The 22,828-nt window shown below is 37.3% G+C and overlaps 2 protein-coding genes and 1 non-coding gene across 3 annotated transcripts; 1 reads left to right on the plus strand and 2 right to left on the minus strand.

Moving 5' to 3' along the window:
• Positions 1-1,271: 1,271 nt before the first annotated feature.
• On the plus strand, positions 1,272-7,291 carry LOC145559444 (heat shock protein 90-6, mitochondrial-like). Its single transcript, XM_081620871.1, has 19 exons — positions 1,272-1,434; positions 1,713-1,960; positions 2,542-2,667; positions 2,761-2,854; positions 2,944-3,027; positions 3,147-3,290; positions 3,384-3,497; positions 3,631-3,690; positions 3,817-3,891; positions 3,977-4,081; positions 4,227-4,367; positions 4,453-4,545; positions 4,659-4,736; positions 4,950-5,204; positions 5,332-5,434; positions 5,792-5,966; positions 6,058-6,163; positions 6,255-6,344; positions 6,866-7,291. Exons 1-19 carry the CDS (start codon positions 1,330-1,332, stop codon positions 7,022-7,024), a joined length of 2,355 nt encoding a protein of 784 aa, XP_081476997.1. The 5' UTR covers positions 1,272-1,329; the 3' UTR covers positions 7,025-7,291.
• A 4,537-nt stretch (positions 7,292-11,828) lies between these two features.
• On the minus strand, positions 11,829-12,491 carry LOC145557362 (uncharacterized). The gene has a single exon (XM_081618546.1). It carries the CDS (start codon positions 12,489-12,491, stop codon positions 11,829-11,831), a length of 663 nt encoding a protein of 220 aa, XP_081474672.1.
• A 9,880-nt stretch (positions 12,492-22,371) lies between these two features.
• Positions 22,372-22,478, minus strand: LOC145560990 (small nucleolar RNA R71). The gene has a single exon (XR_014093576.1). It is a non-coding gene; the product is annotated as a small nucleolar RNA R71 (small nucleolar RNA).
• Between the last annotated feature and the right edge of the window lie 350 nt (positions 22,479-22,828).

Below are 22,828 nucleotides of genomic sequence, written 5' to 3' on the forward strand. Positions count from 1 at the left end.
AAATAACGGAATTTTCACCATAAACCACTGAGTTTTAACTTAATTTACCATATAACACCAAAAACGTTCTAATTCATCATATACCACTAAGTTGTTGTGCAATTTCACAAAATACATTTTTTGATAACTGCCGTTAGTCTGCCGTTTGGGGTATTTCACTAATTCACCATATACCCATGTTTATAAAGTTATTTCACCAGATACCATTAAATTGAAAGATATTTCATCGTATACCTAGAATTTGCAATGGCTATTTTAATTGTTGCATCTACTATTTTTCGCTGCTTCACTACTCTTTTCTTGAGCTCCGATCCTTCAACATGCTCTCATCTCCATGATATTGTGTGTCTATGCTTCCCCTGTTTTGAAATTCATAACCCGAAAGGACATTTTGCTCGACATTACCCTTGCAACATCGAAATTTCTCTCATATATCACACTTATAGTACAAAATTTATGGATATTTTGTCGAATCACGACTCTTTAATTTATTGCAAATTTCTTCCTACCTGTACAAGCTTTATTTGGCATTATTCTTATGTATGCATATTCGTAAAATGACGATGATGATTTTGAGTGTGTTGACATGTTTGCAAATGCTTGTAGAAGGGTGAAGTGTTGCTTTAATCCCTCAAATATTATGTTTATATACATAAACTATCCTTTATGACAATCAACGACTATTTTTTTTTTTTTAAATAACCGTTGTAATTTATGGGTATATAGTGAAATATCTTTTAATTTAATGGTATATGGTGAAATAACTTTATAAGCACAGGTATATGGTGAATTAGTAAAATACCCCAAACGACAAGCTAGCGGCAGACTAACGACAATTACCAAAAAAGGTACTTTGTGGTATTGCACAGAAACTCAATGATATATGGTGAATTAGAAAGTTTTAAGTGGTATATGGTGAATTAAATTAAAACTCAATGGTATACGTGAAAAAACCGAAAAAATAATAATAATAAAATCTTTGATTTCCATTTCAAAAACCTTTGTACATGCCTAAACACAATTTCATTATTTAAGATATTGTTTGGGTATCTTTTAAAAAAAAAAATAAATAAATAAATCATGAAATGACCAAATTACCCTCGGAGAGTGGAGTGAGAGTGGTAAACACCAACCATAAGTCAGCCCATCTCCAGAACCTTCTGCAAAGTCCTTAATTCCCTAAAGCCCTTGAACCCTACTAAAACCCTTGAACCCTACTAAAACCCTTGAACCCCATTTTCACTTCTTCCTCTTTCTATCCAAACTTTCATTTCAACAACTCTGTCACTCATCTGAAAATTTGAAATTCGTTGATTTTCTCAGTGAAAAATGCACCGTATTTCACGACGATCAGTCGCTACTATCCTCCGTCACGGTGGTTTCCGTCATCGGAATGCCGTCGTAGCTTCTTCAACTTCTCCTCTAATCATTTCTGTAAGTTTTTCTTCAATTTTTCGTCATTTTTATCATTTTTTGTGATTATTGCTTATTTATTGAATTGAATGTTTGTTGATTGTTGCAAAATGTGTAAATTTGAAGTATTTGTGATTCTGCAAATTGAAAAAATTTCAATTGTTTTTTGGAAATAATGAATTTCTGAAGCTAAGATAGTGAATAGAGTGTATGATTTGTTGATTTGCATTAGCTTGGAACTATATATGAACTGTGATCTACTATATGATGTGGCTAATATGAAATTACATTGCTCAAAGGATAATGAGGTGAAATCGGAACGTAGACAGTACTCGTCCTTGGTTTCGAGTAAATTTGATGCTCCTGGCTCGCATTTTAGTGGCATAGGCCGTCGCTACGAGTCCACGGCTGCAGCCTCTGACTCGTCTGCTGCTGGTGGTGCTCCTGCTGAGAAATACGAGTATCAGGCGGAGGTTAGCAGACTCATGGATCTTATTGTGAATAGCCTTTACAGTAACAAAGAGATTTTTTTGAGAGAGCTGATCAGGTGATTATCTTTGTACATTGTTTATGGATTTTTTTTGTATGTCTTAATGGAAAATTGAATTAGAAGTAACAGATTGTGGCGATTCTGATGCTTGACAATTCGTTGAATGTATGCTAGAGTAACTATGAAACTGTTCCCGAAAAACTACTATGCAGCTGTTGTATATAAAAATAGTTTTTGAAAATCTTTGTGAAAATTCGAGATAGATATCATTGATTTTGGTCATTCATTTGCTTGACAATTCATCGAATATGTGCTAAGAGTAACTAAAGCTGTTGTATTCAAAAAAATACTTCTTGAAAATATTTTGGTGAAAATTGGAGTAGAATTAATGGCATTTGGTCATCCATTCGCTTGACAGTTCATTGAATATGTGCCACAGTAACTAGGAAGCTCTTGTATTTTTTTCTTCCCTAAAGGAGTTTTTGTATTGGTTTGAAGATGTAGTAAATAATACGCCAATTGTTTTTATTGTAAACATGTAGTTAGTTGTGTGTGTAATAGAATTTATTTGTCTCTCGTAGGATTTCTCTGTAATTTAGATCTAATGACATATTTGTATATATTTTTTTGTTCTTCAGCAATGCAAGTGATGCTCTAGACAAGCTTCGGTTTCTTAGTGTTACTCAACCAGAGTTATCAAAGGACGTTGCGGAGCTTGATATTCGTGTCCAAGCTGACAAAGATAATGGGATCATCACAATAACGTATGGTTAACTGAAGGACTCATTATTATTAATTTCTAAATGCATTGTCCAACCGATTTCTTTCTAATCTTTGTTTTATCGCTTTTTCCACAGTGATACTGGAATTGGCATGACACGCGAAGAACTTGTAGATTGTCTTGGAACTATTGCACAAAGTGGAACAGCTAAATTTCTTAAGGCATTGAAGGTTAGGATATGTGCTAAGCTTTCACTCATGCTCTGGTTTTCACTCATAGAGTAGTATAATATATTTATTCAAGTTTTTTTATTTGGCAGGATAGTAAAGAATCTGGAGCAGACAACAATCTTATCGGTCAATTTGGAGTTGGGTTTTATTCAGCATTTTTAGTGTCTGATAAGGTAGAATATGAATTCCTACTGAAAAACCACTTCGTACTGTGGCTTTTTGCTTGCTGGATCTTTTGTGGTTCACTAACTCTTTATTTGTGCATTCATTAACTCTCTATTAATGCAAATAGGTGGTTGTTGCAACAAAGAGTCCCAAGTCTGACAAACAGTATGTGTGGGAGGGGGAAGCTAATGCCAGTACCTATATGATTAGAGAGGAGACAGATCCACAGAAGCTGTTACCTAGAGGAACCCGCATTACACTTTATCTGAAGGTGAATTGTGGAACTGTTACTGAACTTTATCATGTTCATTCCAATATCTTCTCACTAATAACCATTCTTTTGATGTATATATATTACTGTTAGGGTGATGCCAAAAATTTTGCTCATCCAGAGAGAATCCAGAAACTTCTTAAGAATTACTCACAATTTGTTTCCTTTCCGATATACACATGGGAAGAGAAGGGAACTGTAAAGGAGGTAATGAGACTTCATTATTCTGCCAGCTGTTATTTGAAATTATTGCTACTTGCATTGTATCCTGCTGTAGGAACATTAGGTTTTGTTTTCAGCACATTAGGATGCCTTTTGAACTAGCTTTAATTTATTTCAGGTTGAAGTGGATGAGGATCCTGCTGAAGCTAATAAAGATGGTGTAGAAGAGCAAACTGAGGTATATTTCTTGGTTCATTTGTGATTGTTGATCTATGAATTATGTTTGCATGTGAACAAGATATTTTATCCCTTTTTCTGGTAACCGTCAATATTTAACTATTACTCTTATACTATGCTTTTCCAGAAGAAGAAGAAGACCAAAAAGGTGGTTGAGAAACACTGGGATTGGGAGCTCATGAACGAGACTCAACCAATATGGGTGAGCATTTGTTGTTTTTTATTCTTTGTTATAGCAATGACTTTTTTATTTATTGGCTGATCATGCTCAACTCTTATAAATGTAGCTCCGGAATCCAAAGGAAGTTACTACTGAAGAGTACAATGAGTTTTACCGAAAGACCTTTGACGACTATTTAGATCCTCTAGCATCATCACACTTCACAACAGAGGTATACTCTCGGAAGCTAAAGAGCTGGATGTATACTATTCTGTATTTTTTTTATTTCTGTATGGGTTTTTACTTTACATTTAGGTTTTTGAACTTATTCAGTGTAAGTCTCATTTATGAGGTCTCTAATTTTTGTTTGGTTGCAGGGTGAAGTCGAATTCAGATCTGTCTTGTATGTTCCATCAGTATCGCCTCATGGAAATGATGATTTAATTAATAGTAAGACCAAAAATATAAAGCTCTATGTCAAAAGAGTCTTCATTTCAGATGACTTTGATGGAGAATTGGTAAGCTTTATGCTAGAATAATGTGTCTAGTTTATCAAATATGCTTTGTGATGAGTCTTAATATGTCCTTGTCACCTCTTGGTAGTTTCCTCGATATATGAGCTTTATAAAAGGTGTTGTGGATTCAAGTGACCTTCCTCTCAACGTCTCTCGTGAGATTCTCCAAGAAAGCCGAATTGTAAGGGTTTCTGTCTTTGTTTTTTAATTTTTTAAAAATAAAACTATAATTTACTCCACTATAATTGAAGATTTTAATAATATTTTTTCCAATCTATTTTTCATTGATTAAAGGTGAGAATTATGCGGAAACGATTGCTTAAGAAGGCCTTTGACATGATCCTTGGCATATCAATGAGTGAGAACAAAGATGTAAGTAAACAAAGATGAATTTAATTATGTTTTTTTTTTTCCTTTTCTGACTTGACTAATCATCTCTGACACTGGTCCATGTACTAGCCACTAGGTGCATATTTAACATACAATGATATCAATTTGTTAGACTGAACAACAATTCCTTGTCATGTAATTCCTTTTTCCAATTTCTTAAAATGATTTATGCCTTCTATCACTTCTTTATTGTAGGATTATGAGAAGTTCTGGGAGAACTTTGGCAAACACCTGAAATTGGGTTGCATCGAAGATCGTGATAATCACAAACGTATTGCACCTCTGCTACGATTCTTCTCATCTCAAAGTGAACAAGAGATGATAAGCTTAGATGAATATGTAGAAAACATGAAACCTGACCAGAAGGATATCTATTACATTGCTTCTGACAGTGTAACAAGTGCCAAAGATACACCTTTCCTTGAAAAGCTTTTGGAGAAGGATCTCGAGGTAGAAATCCCTCTTAACTTACTTATTCAGCTTTCAGTTCCTTCCTTGTAGTGGTTGCTATTTGTTGGCTTGGCATACTGGCATGGTTTACGTCAATGTAAACTGTTCGTCTGTTTACACTTAACAGGTACTCTTCTTAGTTGAACCCATTGATGAGGTTGCCATCCAGAATTTAAAGGCATACAAGGAGAAGAACTTTGTGGACATCAGCAAGGAAGGCTTAGACTTAGGTATGCACATTGGTGTCTCTCTCTCTCTCTCTGGCATGCTTCAACTTATAGTGGCTTGCTGATATCCCCATGGATCATCATTTGTGGTTTGGGGGGGGGGGGGGGGGGGGGATGGTGGGTGGGTGCATTTAGCATGCTAAGTATTATCAAGAGTAGGACCTTAGGTTTGAAGTGGAAACTCCTAGTGGCTTCCTATTACTCTATTAGCCCCATAGACCACCCCAACATTTGCCTGTTTTCTGGAGGGTGAGAAGGGGAAGTTATTAGGGTTTTTTTGCCCAATATTGTGGAATCTGATCAAGAGTTGCATTTGGTAAACAAAATTTATATAGAATTGCAATTTTGACATTGTTGCAGGAGGGGAAAATGCGGAGAAAGAAACAGAGGTGAAACAAGAATTTGGAAAAACTTGTGACTGGATTAAAAAGCGACTGGGTGATAAAGTTGCTAGTGTCCAAGTTTCTAATCGTTTGAGCTCTTCACCATGTGCTCTTGCATCTGGTAAATTCGGTTTTTCAGCTAATATGGAAAGGTTGGTGTTTTTTTCTTTTGGGGCATAGCTTTTCATTTTAATATCTTATTACCTATCAGTGGAAGATGAACAATGATATTGGCCTTTGCAGGTTGATGAAGGCACAAAATTCTAGCGGTTCAAGTCCTCTTGAATTCATGAAAAGTAGAAGGGTGCTTGAGATTAATCCTGACCATCTGATTATCAAAACTTTGCATGTACGTAAATTTGGTGAATATTTATGTGTTCTGACTGTATGTAGTGTGTATCTACTAGTGTTTAAGATTGATCGTCTCTTTTGCTCTACAGTCTGCGTACAAGAGTGGTTCAGAGGATGAAGAAGTTCTTAGAGCTGTTGATCTATTATATGATTCAGCACTAATCTCCAGTGGTTTCACTGTAAGTTAAATTGGATTCTTGTCTGGATGCATGTGTTTATTTTGGGCATTTTGTCTTGTTTGTGGATTTTCTTTTGGGTAAATTTAATGGATATAGTCAAACTCTCATCTGTTCTATCTCAAGTAAATATAAAAAAACGTACTTGTAATTAAAACCTGCCTTTTTTATTCAGAAAGTTTTTTTTTTTATTTTTTTTTTATATCAGAGATTCAGAGTTCTTCAAACAAAGCTCGGTGTATTCTTGTGTCTTTCGAGTGTGAACCCCATATAAGTGTTGCATGCATGTACATTAGTTTGTACTTTGTACAGTCCTTGTGATTACTATAGGATTATAATTTCGTAACAGAGGAGATTATTCTGAAGACATTTTTCTGCGTAGCCTACTAGCCTCCCCTTGAGAACTTACTAGTTTCATCATGTAGTCTTGTGCTGTCTGCAAGAGTTAATTTGTACAATATTTTTATTTTTATTTTTATTTTTATTTTTATTATATAGTTTCTTGACGGCATGTTTTTGTGCAGCCTGAAAACCCTGCAGAAGTTAGTGGAAGACTATATGATTTGTTGGGCGCAAGTTTATCAGAAAAATGGGGTTCATCACTTGATGCTCAGCAGCCACAGAATCCTGAGATAGTTGAAGCTGAGGTAGTCGAGCCAGTTGAAGCTGGTAATCAGAAATGAAGAGGACCAGACAGTTCGTAAAACTCTCTTATCGAAATAACATATTGATTTAGAATTGTCACTACACTGAAGCTATGCTTGAAATTGCGTAGATGATAGCTGGACAATTTTGAGTGTTCTGAGATTATGACCAACTTGAAAGATCTCAATTATAATATCGAAGTGTCTTCCTACATACATACTGATCTAATCGTATGTGAAATTTGTACTTTATGCTACTTTTCATCATAAAAATATAAGCGATTTTTTCAGTTGTTAGTTCTAAAATTGGATGATAAATGCATCTGATCATAGAAAAAATTAAGCCATTAATAAGTTTTATGTCTACACTACAATATACCAGGAAAATTTGATCAGTATTAACTATTAAGGTGATGCGATCTGGGCTATCTCATTGAAAATAGAAGCAAGTACCTAAGGCAGGAGATACCAAGATATGGACTACAGAAGTACAGATGGAATCTATCAAGCGGGAGTTTCTCCGGCTCTTTAGTGGGATTAAATTATTACTGTAATAGAGGTGACATGGTTAGCTTTTAGGGTCTCAAGTAATATAATGTAAGATGTTATAACGGATGCAAGAAAGATCAAATATTGAATGTAAAATTAACAAGAAAAACATACTTAGATTTACGTGGTTCATCAACAATGTGTTGACTATGTCCACGGGTAGGTGAGAGTAATAGTTTTATTGATCTTGGGGAATACAGATTACAGATTCATAACATATTTGAGACCAATTACAGAAATAGATTGATTGTCTCTCAGATTTATAATGTCTCTCTTAGATCTTAGAGATGAGAAATACACAAAAGACTCTCGAATTTCTGAATAACCACTCAACTTATCCAGTTAGGAGTAATCCTAAGGGGTATACATAGAGAACTCTCCAAAACATAAACTGAATTTGAGCCAAACCCAATCAATAACCAAATGAACCAAAACAACACGACTGTGTACCTTGAACCCACACGGCCGTGTGACATTTCTTGTAGTAGCGGAACTATACGATCTTGTACCATGAACCACATGGCCGTGTATATTGAAGAGTAAATAAAAACACTAATTACACGATCGTGTACAATGGACTACATGATCGTGTACTACTCGATCATCCATTCAAGGCATATTCCTACCATAAGATTAGATAGATTCAAACAAAATAAGTTTAGATTAGAAGTATTTCTTTTGGTCCAATATTCTTCCCTAGTTGGTGTTTAGAGAGCCACAAGGGCGGGGGTGAGAATCGATCCCAGGATCTCCTGGAATCGGGAGGGAAGCTCTAACCACTTGAGCTATCCATCACTCTCAATATTCTTCCCTAGTTATATAGATGTTACAATGATTATTAGAGTAGTGCTTATTAATTTCAAATTCCTATGGAGAATGTCTAGAGATGACTATAAGTTTGTCCAATTGGATTTCATGCAATATAATCTACATACCTAACATACTTTCAAAATATATTCACTTATTGGGGAAATATATAGTATACTTCATACTTTCAAAATATATATATATATATATATATATATATATATATATATATATATATATATATATATATATATATATATATATATATATATATATATATATTGACAAGACGAACAAACAAAGAAACAAACAACTAAAAAGACCAAAATAAAAACTGACGACGACGACCCTGGACAGCCAACCAATGAGCAGGAGCGACCCAACGACGAGGAACCTTCCTAAGCTCACAAGCTGAGAATCTTCGAATCAGATCTTTAATATCCTGAATCAACCAGCAGCAGGAGATATCCACAGTACCCCTGTCTTGAAGCAAAGATAATAAAGAGAAACAGTCCGTATAGATCAACAAACTTATAAAACCACGATGACCAGCAGAACGAAGAGCCCATAGCAATGCCTGCAACTCCGAGTGTAACGCAGAGGAAGAAAGAAAAGCTCTGGAACCCCCACCAATTACTAATTCCGAACTAGGTCTTCTAAAAACCCAATCTGCTCCTGCAGCATTATCATGAGCATTGAAAGCCCCATCAAAGATCAGACAAATATCAAAGGAAGAATCCCCGGAACCCTGAAGACAGCAAGAAAAACAAGAAGACTTCATGCCAGGAAAAACTCGAGATCTAGAGCCAGTGGTAGGAACTAAAGAAGAAGACTTAAAATCCTGAGATTCTAAGCCCCTCGACGTCCAATCCTGCATTGTGAGGAAAATAAACGCTGGAGAAATCACAGCTTGTCTAAAGATCTTATGATTACGAGCTATCCAAATTGCCCATAGAAACGAAATCAAAACCATTAAAGCTTCCCAAGACTTGGATCTTCGCAAAGACAACACCTTGTCAACAAACCAAACAGAAAAAGGTTGATCGTCACGAACCGCTAGGCTCTGAAGAATTGAATTGGCAGACCAAAGATTGTTGATAAAGGAACAGTCATGAAACAAATGATCAACCGTCTCCTGATCATTATGACAAAGAACACAATTTGAATCTACCGGTATTCCATGGGCTTGAAGAGTCCCAAATAAGGGTAAAGCATTATGAAGGAATTTCCAACAGAAGCATTGTAATTTTGGTAAAATAGGCAATTTCCAAAACACCTTCCACCATGCAGAGGAAAAGGGTAACATCCCATCAGAAGGACTAAGTTGACAAAGCATCATAGCATAGGCGGATTTGGTAGTAAAATTTCCATCTCTTGAAAATTTCCAGTACACAAAATCATTCATTGGTCTGGTCGGGCGTTCCAAAGCCAAAATGCGGTTTGAAGTAGAGGAATCAAAAAGCCTATGAACCAGAGCCATATCCCACGCGTAAGAACGCGGATTAATGATAGAAGAAACATGAGATGGAGGAGGTATCTCACAATTGTTACGAAAAGAGAGAGGTTCCCCTGGAACCCAAGCATCCTCAAGAATACGAACACGGGACCCAGAACCAACCTTCCAAGCTAAACCCTTTGACAGAACAGACAATCCTTGTAACAAACCACGGCAACCCCATGAAGATCCAGAAATTGAACTAGTGTGAACAGACCTCAGAGATGGATACTTCGCGAAAAGAAGCTTGGAAACCAGAAGTTGAGGATTGTGTTGTATGCGCCAACATTGCCTAGCCAAAAGAGCAGAATTGAAAGAATCCAAACGACGAATGCCTAAACCTCCCATTCCTTTTGGGAGATGCAGAAGCGTCTTGGAGCGTAAAGCTAGTCCCCGAGAATGAGGATCCGACTTCCACCAAAAACGAGCCAACAAATTATCAATCGTAGCACAGATTGAAGAAGGAACCTTAAATACCGAAAAAATATGGTTGAAAGAGGCAACAAAAATTGAGTTAATGATAACCAATTTGGCAGCCGAAGATAGGCGTAAAGAAGCCAAACATGACAGACGTTGAACAACCTTATCTATAAGGAATCCGAAATCAGCCACTTTACTACGACTTAACTCCACGGGTAAACCCAAATAAGATCCCAGAGAAGGTATAACCTGAAGTTTCAAACTCCGAGCAAGAAAATCACGATAATCCGTCGGAGTATTAGGACTAAAATTCACAGCGGATTTCTGGAGGCTAATCACCTGACCCGACAAGGAGCGGAATTCTGATATCAAAGTCATAAGATTAGCACAAGCATCAGGATTAACTTCCAAAAATAGTAAAGAATCATCAGCGAAAAACAGATGAGAAATCGAAGGGGCTCCTCTAGAAATCTTAATTCCTTTAAAAAGCAAGGAATGTTCCCCTCTGCGTAGCATACCTGAGAAGACTTCCATACATAACACAAACAAATAGGAGGATAAAGGGTCACCCTGTCGAAGACCACACTGAGGTTGGAAAGCCTTGAGAGGATTACCATTAACCAACACCTGAAAGGATACTGTGGAGACACACTGACGAATAATTTGAATCCAATATGGGGGAAACCCATAAGCCTGAAGCAAACGAAACAGGAAATCCCAATTAACCCTGTCATAGGCTTTATTCATGTCCAATTTAATAGCTGCGAAGAATTTCTTCTTAGCTTTCGTCTTATTCACATAGGTAAGAACCTCATGAGCTATTAACGCATTGTCCGATAGAAGACGACTTGGAACAAAGGCGTTCTGAAAATCGGCTACCAAACTAGGTAACACTTGTCGAAGACGACCCGTAAGACACTTCGTAATACATTTGTAGATCACATTACACAAGCCTATAGGACGAAATTGAGAAACAACTTCCGGACTATCCACCTTCGGAAGTAAAGCCAAGAATGTCCGATTCCAGTCTTTCAACAAATAACCATGAGCAAAAAAATGTTGAACGGCTGAAACCACCGAAGAACCCACTAAATCCCACATGTTCTTGAAAAAAGCAGAAGGAAATCCATCCGGACCAGGGGACTTACTATCTTCAATACTAAAAATTGCACTTCTAATATCCTCCGAAGAAAAAGGCTTCATGAGAAAGTTCCGCTGGTCAGAAGATAAAGTGGGTAATTGGAGACTATCCCACCATTCTGCATCATATGACGAGGCCGTATCTAAAGTTGTATAAAGGTCCTGGTAGAAGTCCGAAATAATTGAAGCAATTTGAACTGGTTCCCTATGCCAAGTTCCAGAAGAATCTCGAAGGCCCAAAATCTTATTCTTCCTTTTTCGAGATTGAACTGAGGAAAAGAGAAGACGAGAATGAGAATCCCCCTGTGCATCCCATTTAATCTTATCCCTTTGTAGCCAAAACATGTAAGCTGCTTGAGCTTATGCCACTTTTTCATTCTTAGTAGAAACAAACAAACAACGATCCACTCGGGAACAAAGAGAATCTGAAGCCTAAGTAACCTCAAACACTAATTGCTTCCAATTTATACCCCATGCTTTCTTGTGAGAGATGCACCAAGCAAGAAGACGGTCCCGAGCAACATAAAGTTTACGGGATAGAGAAAACATGGGAGATCCTGGAAAGAATAAGGAAAAAACGGAAGCAATGATATTATGCACCTCTAAAGCAGATAAACACCAAAGTTCAATTCGATAAGGACGTTTATGACAGTCCGAATCAGAAGTATCTGACATGATAATAGCTGCATGATCCGAAAACAAAATTGGTTGATGGATAAGGTGAGTGTCAGGGAAGTTGGCAAACCAAGAGGTGGAACCGTAGGCTCTATCCAGACGTTCAAAAATTGGATCAGAATTAATCCTATTATTAGTCCAGGTATACTTAGGACCAGAAAAAGGAACATCCACCAAATTCAAACCCATACGCCAATTTATGAAATCTAATTGACCAGGAATCGAGAAATTACCACCTAACTTATCCGAAAAAAACTCCACCTGATTAAAATCGCCAATGATTACCACATTCGAAATCGAATCCAAGATACTACTAATTAAATACCAGACCTCCAACCGATTAGCAACATGAGGCGAACCATACACAAACATCACATATTTTATTTCATCTCCTTGCACCAATTTACAGAGCAAAAACATTTTGAGACTTAAAAACCAGTTCTAGTCCTAAAGAAGTAAACCAACATATAAACACACCACCACTAAGCCCTATAGCATCAATGCCTGTATAACCCCAAAAAGGAAAAGAAGCTAGCTTTTGTACAACATTATCTACAGAAAGCATAGTTTCCAAAAGGCACACTATATCTACACTGTGAGAGCGGACTAGAGAGGAAATACAAGGAATTTTAGGGGAGTCCGCCTGTCCCAATCCCCTACAATTCCAAAGAGCTACTTTCATCCGAATTGTGGTGACCTTTCACGGGAGGTCACCGATCCCTCAGAGGAAACACGAGAATGAGAACTTGGGTTTGCCTTACTTTTCTTATAGGGCAGAAAACACGGTAAACAAATCGACTCTGAAGATGGTTGCTGCTGCTGATCATCTGGAAGAGGAGGAGCCGAGGGAGAAATTTCACCTCCCTGTCTCTTACGCGATCCTCTTTGTTTCACCCATTCCCACATTTTTTCACCACTCTTGCGCAGCTTCAACTTAGAATAAGATTTTAATTTACTCCCCATTTTACAGAGAGGATAACAGGTAGGAGTTTTGGGAGGAGAAGAAACCAAAATCTCCATGGATGGCGGAGAAAACGGCGGCGAACAGTCCATGGGAGTGACCGAATCAGACATGGAATACTCTTGATCAGGACCCGACGAGTCCGATTCACTTGAAGCCGAGTCTGCTATGATTGGCGGCGTACCCTCTGAAGACGGAGGGAACTCAAAAGCACCTGAAGATGAGTCAGCGACATAGCCTGAAAATTCAGAGTTGTATACTGGGAAAGAAGAAGAAAGAGATGGAGATGGTGAAACACAAGTATTCTGACCATCCCAATTACTTGGGCCTGCCCCAAAAGGATCAGCAAAAACCGGCCCAGAAGGCCCCATTGGTGGCGGGGAGAAATTCGAGATAGTTGGAGCTAGGTCGGGTACAACCTGATCCGAATCCGGAATAACATAATATCCTTGAAAATATGGATCTTCCTCAAGATTGGGCTAGCCCATAACGTTATGTGAAGGAGAGCTAACTGCTGAAGAGATAATACGGGATTGTAAGGCCCATCTTGATTCACGGCCCACTTGAGCTTGTTGCGGAATTAATTGATCCGAGCCCATGCTTGTTGAATGAGCTAAGCCTTGAAGATCAGAAGAGTCCAAATAATGCCACCAACCGTCACGTGAGTTTGAAGCTGAGTGATTTGCATCTGAAGGAGCTGATCTCAAATTAATCCCAGAATGCCAGCCAGGTCTGTCAAAATATGCATGTGTAACACGTGGAGAAGATGTGTCAACATGGTCTTGAGTCTCCAACTGTTCCCTAAGATAACGATTACTTCCTAAATTTTGCCGACGAACCTCATGCTCACGTCTGCGGTAAACACCAGGCGCCGACGGAGGAGAAAGACCAGGAAATGAATCAGCCAAAGCATGATCATGAGGTGTGGAACCAGACCTGGACTCGTCAGAAGGTAAAGGAAGGCCCAAACCGCCACTATCAAAGTCTGAGGGACGAGAATCAGCCGAATTCTCCATAGGGTCTTCCTCATCATAATTGCCAAAATATAGTTCTGTGGTCCAATTAGAGCGATTTGGGCGAATACCTCGAATAGCATTTGAATATAAACTAGTGTCGGTAGGACCATATAGCACACGAACGCCACTGTCGTGGAGCTGACGGAAGCGAGCTTCTAGATGGTAATTGATTGATGACTGTTCCGACACACAAAAATTCCTTACATGCCCGACAAAACCACACTTTTTGCAGAATCTAAAAATACCCTCGTATTTAAAACGAACCCACGTGACTTGATTATTAATAGTAGGGAAATAACAACCAGGAATCAAGGGCAACGATAAGTCAACTAAAATCTTAACGCGAGGGTTTGGTATGGGAAACTGACCATGAGTGTCGTCCACCATAGATACCTCTCCGACGTGAGAAAGAACAGTAGAAGCCACCTCCGGAGTAGAGTACCGAACTGGAAGACCTATCACTTGAACCCACATATCTACCAGATGTAGATTAAGATTAAGAGGAACGGAGTGGCCTCGAAGTCGTTGCAGTACAAAAATACCTCCTCGAAAATGAACCCATCCTCTAGAGTCAAGCTCTTCTGCGTCTTCTTGAGTACCACAAAAGAAAATAAAGTCTCGGCCATACGGATAAACCCGAACTGGAGCTCTCAAGTGCCAGAACCTAGAAACCATACGCTGAATCATAATAGAAGAGAAGTCATCTCTATCATCCCAACATCGTCCTATAACACTACAATTCCAGTTTAAGTCTAATTCATCCTCCATAAGAGGGGGAGGAATGAAATCCTCACCTATTATATGTGGGTAAACAAAGGTTGTAGGAACAAAATGAGGCATAATTAACAAACAACGAAGAAAATTAGAAAGCAACTAAGATCAGTCAGCAAGAGAGTAAGAAACAGTAAGAGAGGTTAGAAGAAAAGATAGGAGAAGGAAAAAGTTGAAAAGGAGTACTAGGTTGTGAGGTTTTCTCACTCTAAACTTTCTCTCTCTAGAGAGTTTTTGCTCATTTCTTCTGGCGGCTTTTAGTTTTATACTTTCAAAATATATTCACTTATTTATAATTTATGTGTAAGGGGCAATATACAGTATACTTCATTTTCACGTTGTGTGATAGAATGGTCACAAGGTATATTCTCACAATTTTAAATCTGTATAATTTTTAGGAAAATTTGTAAATTACCACCCATAAAGGGGTCCTATTTTAAAATTACCACCCATTAAATTAAAAAACATATCAGATTACCACCTTTTTTGAAATTCCGGTGGAAAATCCAGTTGAAGGCCCCACCTTATTAACTTCCTTCCTTTTTTTTTCATTTACCTCGACCTAACCTTCTGATTGAAATATTAAACTCAAAAAAACATCTTCTCTCATCAATTTCTTCAATGAATTCATCCAAAAGCATCAATCTTTCCCCATTTTCTTCCTTTAATTCTCTGTCAACTTTGCAACTACCCCTTAAGGATTGAATCAGAACCCTAACTTTTTTTTTTTCTGCAAATTGGGACCCTATTTGTACTTGCATTTGCTGTTGAAGTCGCCATCTTGGGGTGTTTTCTGGGGACCAAAAGCGCGTAGGTGAAACTCCTGTCAAATGGTGATGTCAATGGTGACGCCTGAGGTAAGCAATTGGGACCCTTTACAATTTCAGACATGTAGCCTAATTGCAAAAAAAAAAAAAAAAATCCCCAATTTTAAAGCCCCAAGAACCCTAATTCCAAAATTGCATAAAACCCCCAATTTTATTGCCCCAGGAACCCTAATTCCAAAATTTCAGACATGTACCTATTGCAATTTGAGTAAATTTGGATGAAATTTGGGGCAAAAGTTGTGAATTGATGTTGGATAATTTATAAAGAAAAAAAAAGAGGAGGGAAACATTCAAAAGAGTCAAATTCGCTGTTTTTAGCCGTTATGTGGGGCCCTCAAACGGATTTACCACCGGAATTACAGAAAAGGTGGTAATCTGAAAATTTTTTATATTTAATGGGTGGTTATTTAAAATAAAAGTTTTAATGGGTGGTAATTTCAAAACAGGATCCCTTTTTGGGTGGTAATTTACAAATTTTCCTAATTTTTATAATTACAAAATTAAAGTTAATTAGCTTTGCAAGAGTTGTGAAATGTAGAAGGTACAGGATAAGGTAATCTTGAAGTGCATGGTTCTTGATTGAAGAAAATTGTTGGCCAATTTAATTTGTTAGTGATTGCCGATTTTTGTTTCTTCTAGGAAGATTAATAGTTAAATAACTGTCACGATCTTTGGGCCCCAAAATGTGCGACGCGCTCTAGCCTTTTAGCGTTAAGAACGCTAACTTTGTGCGGGAGAGGGGCTTGTGAGCACAAAGCAACACAAGCGAGCAATCTCACGTCTATCGGGGCGGCGGAGTGCGGGTGGTCAGGGCTTGTGACGGCCGATACTTCAAGGCAGGCACAAGTAGGTCCGAACCACAAATTCTTAGTGCATCAAGTTGGTGTGGAGGGGAGCTATTGTACAAGTAAGATACAATATCTGTAAAGTTCAAACAACAATTGGTAGAAGGCTTAAGATTTCATTCAATAGGATTTATAAAATTATTTAACTATAACATCAATTTAACAATTAATATTAACAAAGAATTACATTTATTAAAAAAAAAAGGGAAATTATCAATGGTAACACTAAACTTTTTAGTTTTCTTAGTGGTAAATTGCAAAAATTCTTATTATCCTTGGTAAACTTTAATTTGTTATAATTTTCAATGGTGAACTTAATGACAAATTTTAACTAATTGTTTAACTATAGTTAGGTTTTTTATTTTTTATAATTTTTCCCAAAATAAAATTACCCATTTCACCAACAGTCAGCCACTCAGCCACTTCTCCCCCGCCGCACCCATGCCGGCGGCACGCCTCGCTTTCGCCGGCCTCCCTATGACACGCCTCTCCACCCCCTGAACCACCAGCCCCATACATACATTTGAATAAACAATTAGTAACAAAGATTGTGGGTTTGAACCCCAAAATTATCATTTGGGAATGTAATTGATTGTTTGCTCGAATTTAGAGCTCTTTGATTCGTACATACTTGAAGAATGTGCGAAAAAGTATTCTTCTTGGTGGTTGCTGCTTGTTTCAATTCACCAGTAGAAATTGAATTGATGAAATTAGATAATTAGAGTTTCGGGATGGTCGAAAATCATGGGTTTCTTCGATTTTTGAAGCTTTAGGTGCGACAGGGGTGGGGAATTGTTGTAATTAGTTGTCGAATTGCAGTTTGTGGGCTATTGGAGTGAGAATTGGTCCGGTTTGAAGGTGGTTTGGTGGCGAATCGGTGTAACTAACGGTGTTGTTGGTGGCGATTCAAAGGTGGTTTAGTGGTGTGGATGTGCAACAAGGTATGGCTGGTGGTAAATTGTGGTGGCTGAACTGGTGGTTGTTTGGTGTTTTTGTTGTTGTTGAAGAGGTGATGAGGAAGAAAGAGATGATGAAGATGATGATCTTGATGATGAGTGATGACATGTTGAGTTTGAGTTAGGATATTTTAGGGATTTGAGTGTATTAAGTGAGGATATTTTAGGAATTTTATTTTCATTTATTTAAAAATGTTAACCATGGTTAATAATTAACTAAATTGTTTCATTAAGTTCACCATTGAAAATTATAACAAATTAAAGTTTACCAAGGATAATAACAATTTTTGCAATTTACCATTGAGAAAATTAAAAAGTTTAGTGTTACAATTGAGAATTTCCCTTAAAAAAAAAAAAAAAAAAAAAAAAAAAAAAAAAAAAAAAAAAAAACCTATGTAGACATCAAGGTTTTTTTTTTTTTTTTTTTTTTTTTTTTTTTTTTTTTTTTAACAATGATGCCCGTAAGGTTGTAAAGGCTATTGATGTGTTAGACTTTGTAAATATGAAGAAAAAAAAATAGGAGCTATTGATTATTTAGAACCCATGCTATATACCACCCTATCATGTCCCTATTTTGTTGACACAGTTTGACATACACATTGGTTTGTACAAGGTTTTTTTTTTTTTTTTTTTTTTTTTTTTTTTTAACTTTAACTTTATTTTTTTATATATATAAATTAAATATTAAAAAATGAGTGAGCCAATCGTAGATTTATATTATACTATATAAGTAAGCTGAGGAAAATATGAAACATCAATTACTATTAAAAAAATATATATTAGCATGAGAATATGAGATTATTATAGAAGTAAGACTTTTCCTAATAATATTATCAGCATGAGAATATTATAGAAATATTAGTATGAGATTATTATAGAAATCTTGAACAATATTACGATAATTAGTTAATATAAAATTCATACATATTAGAGTATTTCATTAAGAGAATATTATAGACTATACATACTCTTCATGAAGAATTGACCAAAAAAAAAGGAAAGGAAAAATGGAGGAAATTTTTTTAGCTAGCGAATGACTTGTATCATCACTGGTTTCGCTTTTAGTTTTAAGTTATTGGTTGATTGTCTCACTACATATATTAGGCGAAATCAAAGTTGAATAGGTCGGATCATGTAAACCCATATGTCTTGTATGAAAATTCATACAAAATAGTGTCTTATTGATTTTTCATAAATAGAATTTTATGTATGGCCTGACTCACGTGTTGCACTATGCTAATAAAAGTCAGTCTCTTCGGCTTAATTTCAGTTCAGTTCATCTCAAATCAATTTAGTTCAGTTGAGTTCCTAATTTTCTTCTCTCATAAACAATTTAGTTCAGCTCATTCAAGTTCAGTTCAGTTCGGCTCGATCCAATCATTTCAATTCAGTTCAGTATATCAGAACAGACCCTAAGTAAGCTAATTGTCTTGTTTGTCTTAAATTTTTAAAATGATGTTGATGCACAAGCCACAATACAACAATGTGTTATGTGACTCTCTCGTGTTGTACTAGACTAATAAAATTCAAAGTATTTCATCTTTTAAAAAAATGAAATAACTATAAGAGGAATTTTTTTGTGTGGTTGACCACACGTTTAGTCGAAGTTACTCGGTTTGAACAACCCCTGATCGACTAACCCCTCAAGTTGCCCTTGACCAAACCCCTAAAGTAAATCCTGACTGAGTAACCCTTTGAGTAACCCCTGATCGAGTAACCTTTGACCGAATAATCCCGGTCAAACAGTGTGACCAGTCACATATAAAAATTTATGTAATAAAAAAATTTTTTTTTTGTAAATAACCACTCATAGATGTACCCTGTGTTGAACTAACCGCCCATTTTTTTTGAATTAAAAAATAACACCCTTATTTCACCAAACCAGTAGGTTTCACCACCCCTCCTATATTCCGACTTGTTTTCCGATTGAGGGCGCACGTGTCACCATCCTATCGATTTAAAATGACAAAATAAAGAAAAAAATTAAAATTAAATCAATTTTTTTTTTTTTTTTAAAAAAAAGAAGAAGGCAGGCATCCCTTCCCCTTCTCCTGCCACCGGGACAGCCAACCCCCACCCAAACCAACCTCTTGTCGGACCACCCATATCAGCCAACGTCGCCCTCTCCCCCTCCCCATTCACCTCCAGCGTCCAGCATAGCCTCCCCACCGACGCCCACTCTTCCCCCGACTGCCGGTAACCCCTAACTTAACCCTCCACCTTGACCACCGTTTGAAACTCGCATCAGTTGAAGCCCTAAAGAAGCACTAATCGTTGTCCCCACCCCTTACCTGAAGCTCATAACCCATTCCTGATCCCTTGCCTGAAAATTCTGATCTTTCGCCTAAAATTCAAACCCGAAATCCCCTATTAACCTGAAACTCCAACCCTCACTTGAAACCCTAACCCCGAAAGGCCGAAACTATCCTAAACCCTGGAGGTGGGTCGAAATTTTTAGGGGGGAAAGGAAGGGGCCGGAAACAAGGACGAAAAAAAAGGGAAGGATGCCATAAACAGAGACGGGGAAGGGAAAGGGTGCTGGAGGTAGCAGGTGATGTGTCCATTTTATATGGTATTTTACCCCTGTCCCTCGGTCATAATTAGTAGTGTTTTTGGCTCTTTAGAGCCACTTTTATTACTAATTGGTGTTTTCCAGTGTTTTCGTTGATTTGGTTGACTTTTGCAGTGATTTATGCTTTTGGAGTATTTTCCCCGAGATATTTTGAAGCAATCACGAGCATTGGAGAAACACGACCACTTTTGGAGCCCAAGACCGGTGAGAGCCGGTGATTAAGGGCTCGGTAATCGGGATACCGAGGTATATGGACCGAGTGATCAAGACCCTAAGTGGATATCCGGATTAGGCCGAAGAAATAAGCCCAATCGAAGCTCCGAGCCTCGAGGTGAAGCAAGGGCCCGATCAGGCATCTTAGCTCGATCGGACAAGGCGCGCAAGATGTGTGCTGGTGCGTGGCCAAAGGCGCGCCCGATCGGGTGAGCTGCTAGCTCGATCGGGCGCGGCTGTGAGAAGAGCAGTGCGAGAAAAAAGGCGCGCCCGATCGGGCGGCCTCTAGCCCGATCGGGCGCGTGTTTCTGGAAAAGCTCTTTTGTCGAGCAATTTGTTTCTAATTAGGAAGTTGTTTTAGTTTTGTTTTAAGTACGTTTTAGGAATGAATTTGACTTATCTCTTTTCTTAGACTTTCTCTCTCTACTTAGTCTTCTCTCTCTTAAACTCTCTCTAAACCTTTGTTCTTAATTCTTTCATTAATTCCAGATTTATTTTGGTAACGATTTCTCTTCCCTTAATCTTAGTTATTTATTTTATTCCTTTCATCATGATTTATTTTATTACCTTGATTAGTTTAGTTTTTAATATGTGTGAGTAGTTTAATTTCTAGGGTTTATGGGGATCTAATAAATAATATGAAGGGGTAATTTATTGTTGTTAATTATCAATGCTAGATTAATTTCCTATTGATTGATTTAATGCTCTGTGACTAGATTAGGCCTATCTTTTATGCATGAGTTTGACAATATTGATTCAAGAATCGAGAGATGAGAATTAATGTTTAGGTCTAGTTTCAATAGGCAAGTTAATTTATAAATGGTTAAGTCAAGATTCGAGAGATGAGATTTAATACCGGTAAATTAATTGTGTGATTGTAATATGTAGCGAGAGCCCTTTACAATTTGGTTAATTGATGCATTGATGATTGACTATTATTGATTATTGGTATTGCATGATGATTTCTTATTGGATTGTTTTAATGTTTTACAATTGCGGCTTGTAAAAGTATAGCAATATTAAATTGATGAATTGAGCAGATGTTAATTTGATATTAAAGGCTATTTTCAATAAGAACTTAGATCTAGTAAATTGCGAGAGCCTATTAGATCTATGTTGATTAATAAATTGCGAGAGCCTGTTAATCATGTTATTTACGCAATATCAATGATTGATTACTATGTTTTACCCTGAAGTATTATTTATTGGTGAACCTATGCCCTAGATCCTTTCATATATTGTTTTCTTCCCATTCTCAACCTTAGTATTTTAGTCTTTTACTTAATTATAAATATTGGTTACTTAAATAATTTTGATTATAATATTTAATTAGGAGTAAAAAGACTTGTTTCCCTGTGGAGATCGACCCTACTTCCCTATCTACCTTAGTTAGTGATTTAGGTAATTATTTTTTATTAGGGAATACGACTTTACCCTGTCAAAATTTGGCGCCGTTGCCGGGGAAACGGTTTTATTTTTATTTCTGATTGTTTTGTAGTCTAGATTATTTCCTTCTTTTTGTCTCAGAGAGCGTTAGTTCTCTGAGACAAATCTCATATTTGCTTCTAGTTTTTGTTTATGCCCAGGTGTTCCAGATCAGGTTACATCACATTCGATCCTGAGATCGAACGTTCCTTCCATAGACAGAAAAACTTCTACAAGCAAATCCTGGCGGATTCTGGTGATAATAACAATAATCACCGCGATCCTCCAACTGATTCTAGCGATTTAGAGGCATCATCAGACGCAGAATCAGAGATGACGGCTCCAAAGAAGCTTAGTGATTATTCACAACCAAAGCTTACGGATTTTCCACATCTCACCCCTACTCCGGCTCTTGATGGGGTTCAATTTGAAATTAAACCTCAATTTATAACGATGATAGAGAGGAAGCAATTCAGTGGAGCCAAGGGTGAAGACCCGAATCTTCACATTGCCGACTATTGTCAATATTGCAACACCATCAGGCAAGCCGGGGTCACTCAAGACCAAATCAGGGAGATTCTCTTTCCCTTCTCTTTAACTGGAAAAGCTAAATTGTGGTTTAATGGCTTAAATAGAACTACACTTGGTATAACTGACTGGGAAACTCTTGTTTTGAATTTCTATAACAAGTATTATCCTGCAGAGAGAACAGCAGTACTACGGAGTGCGATTCAGAACTTTGCCCAAGAAGCCGATGAGTCTTTATATGAGGCTTGGGAGAGGTTCAAGGACTTACAAAGAGAATGCCCTCACCATAATTTAGCGCAATGGCAGTTGATCCAAGCCTTTTATAACGGCATTGGAAATTCTTCTAGAATAATTTTAGACTCTGCAACTAGTGGGAGATTTATGAATCTTAATGTTGATGATGCAGGTCAGGTTATTGAAGATATGGCGATACACAATTCCCAATATGGGAATCCCAGAGGATTTGCTAACAAGGGGAAGCATAGTGTCGACTCTGTATCCTTTTTGCAAGCTCAACTGACTTCTATTTGCCAAAAATTAGATAATTTGAGCACTGCTAATGTAGCCAATGTTTCTGAGATTAATAATAATTCTAATGAGGCCTTCTGTGAAAATTGTGGTATTGTAGGTCATTGGGAGCATG

Source organism: Chenopodium album, chromosome 9 (genome assembly GCF_948465745.1).
Source record: "Chenopodium album chromosome 9, dcCheAlbu1.1, whole genome shotgun sequence".
Lineage (NCBI taxonomy): Eukaryota > Viridiplantae > Streptophyta > Magnoliopsida > Caryophyllales > Amaranthaceae > Chenopodium > Chenopodium album.

Excerpts from the sequence above, each read along its gene's own strand:
- LOC145559444 (XM_081620871.1), top strand. The coding sequence starts at position 1,330 with ATGCACCGTATTTCACGACGATCAGTCGCTACTATCCTCCGTCACGGT. Across the intron at positions 3,498-3,630 it reads AGAAGGGAACTGTAAAGGAG|GTTGAAGTGGATGAGGATCC; the intron begins GTAATGAGACTT and ends AATTTATTTCAG. Across the intron at positions 6,164-6,254 it reads TGATTATCAAAACTTTGCAT|TCTGCGTACAAGAGTGGTTC; the intron begins GTACGTAAATTT and ends TTTGCTCTACAG.
- LOC145557362 (XM_081618546.1), bottom strand. The coding sequence starts at position 12,491 with ATGTTTTTGCTCTGTAAATTGGTGCAAGGAGATGAAATAAAATATGTG.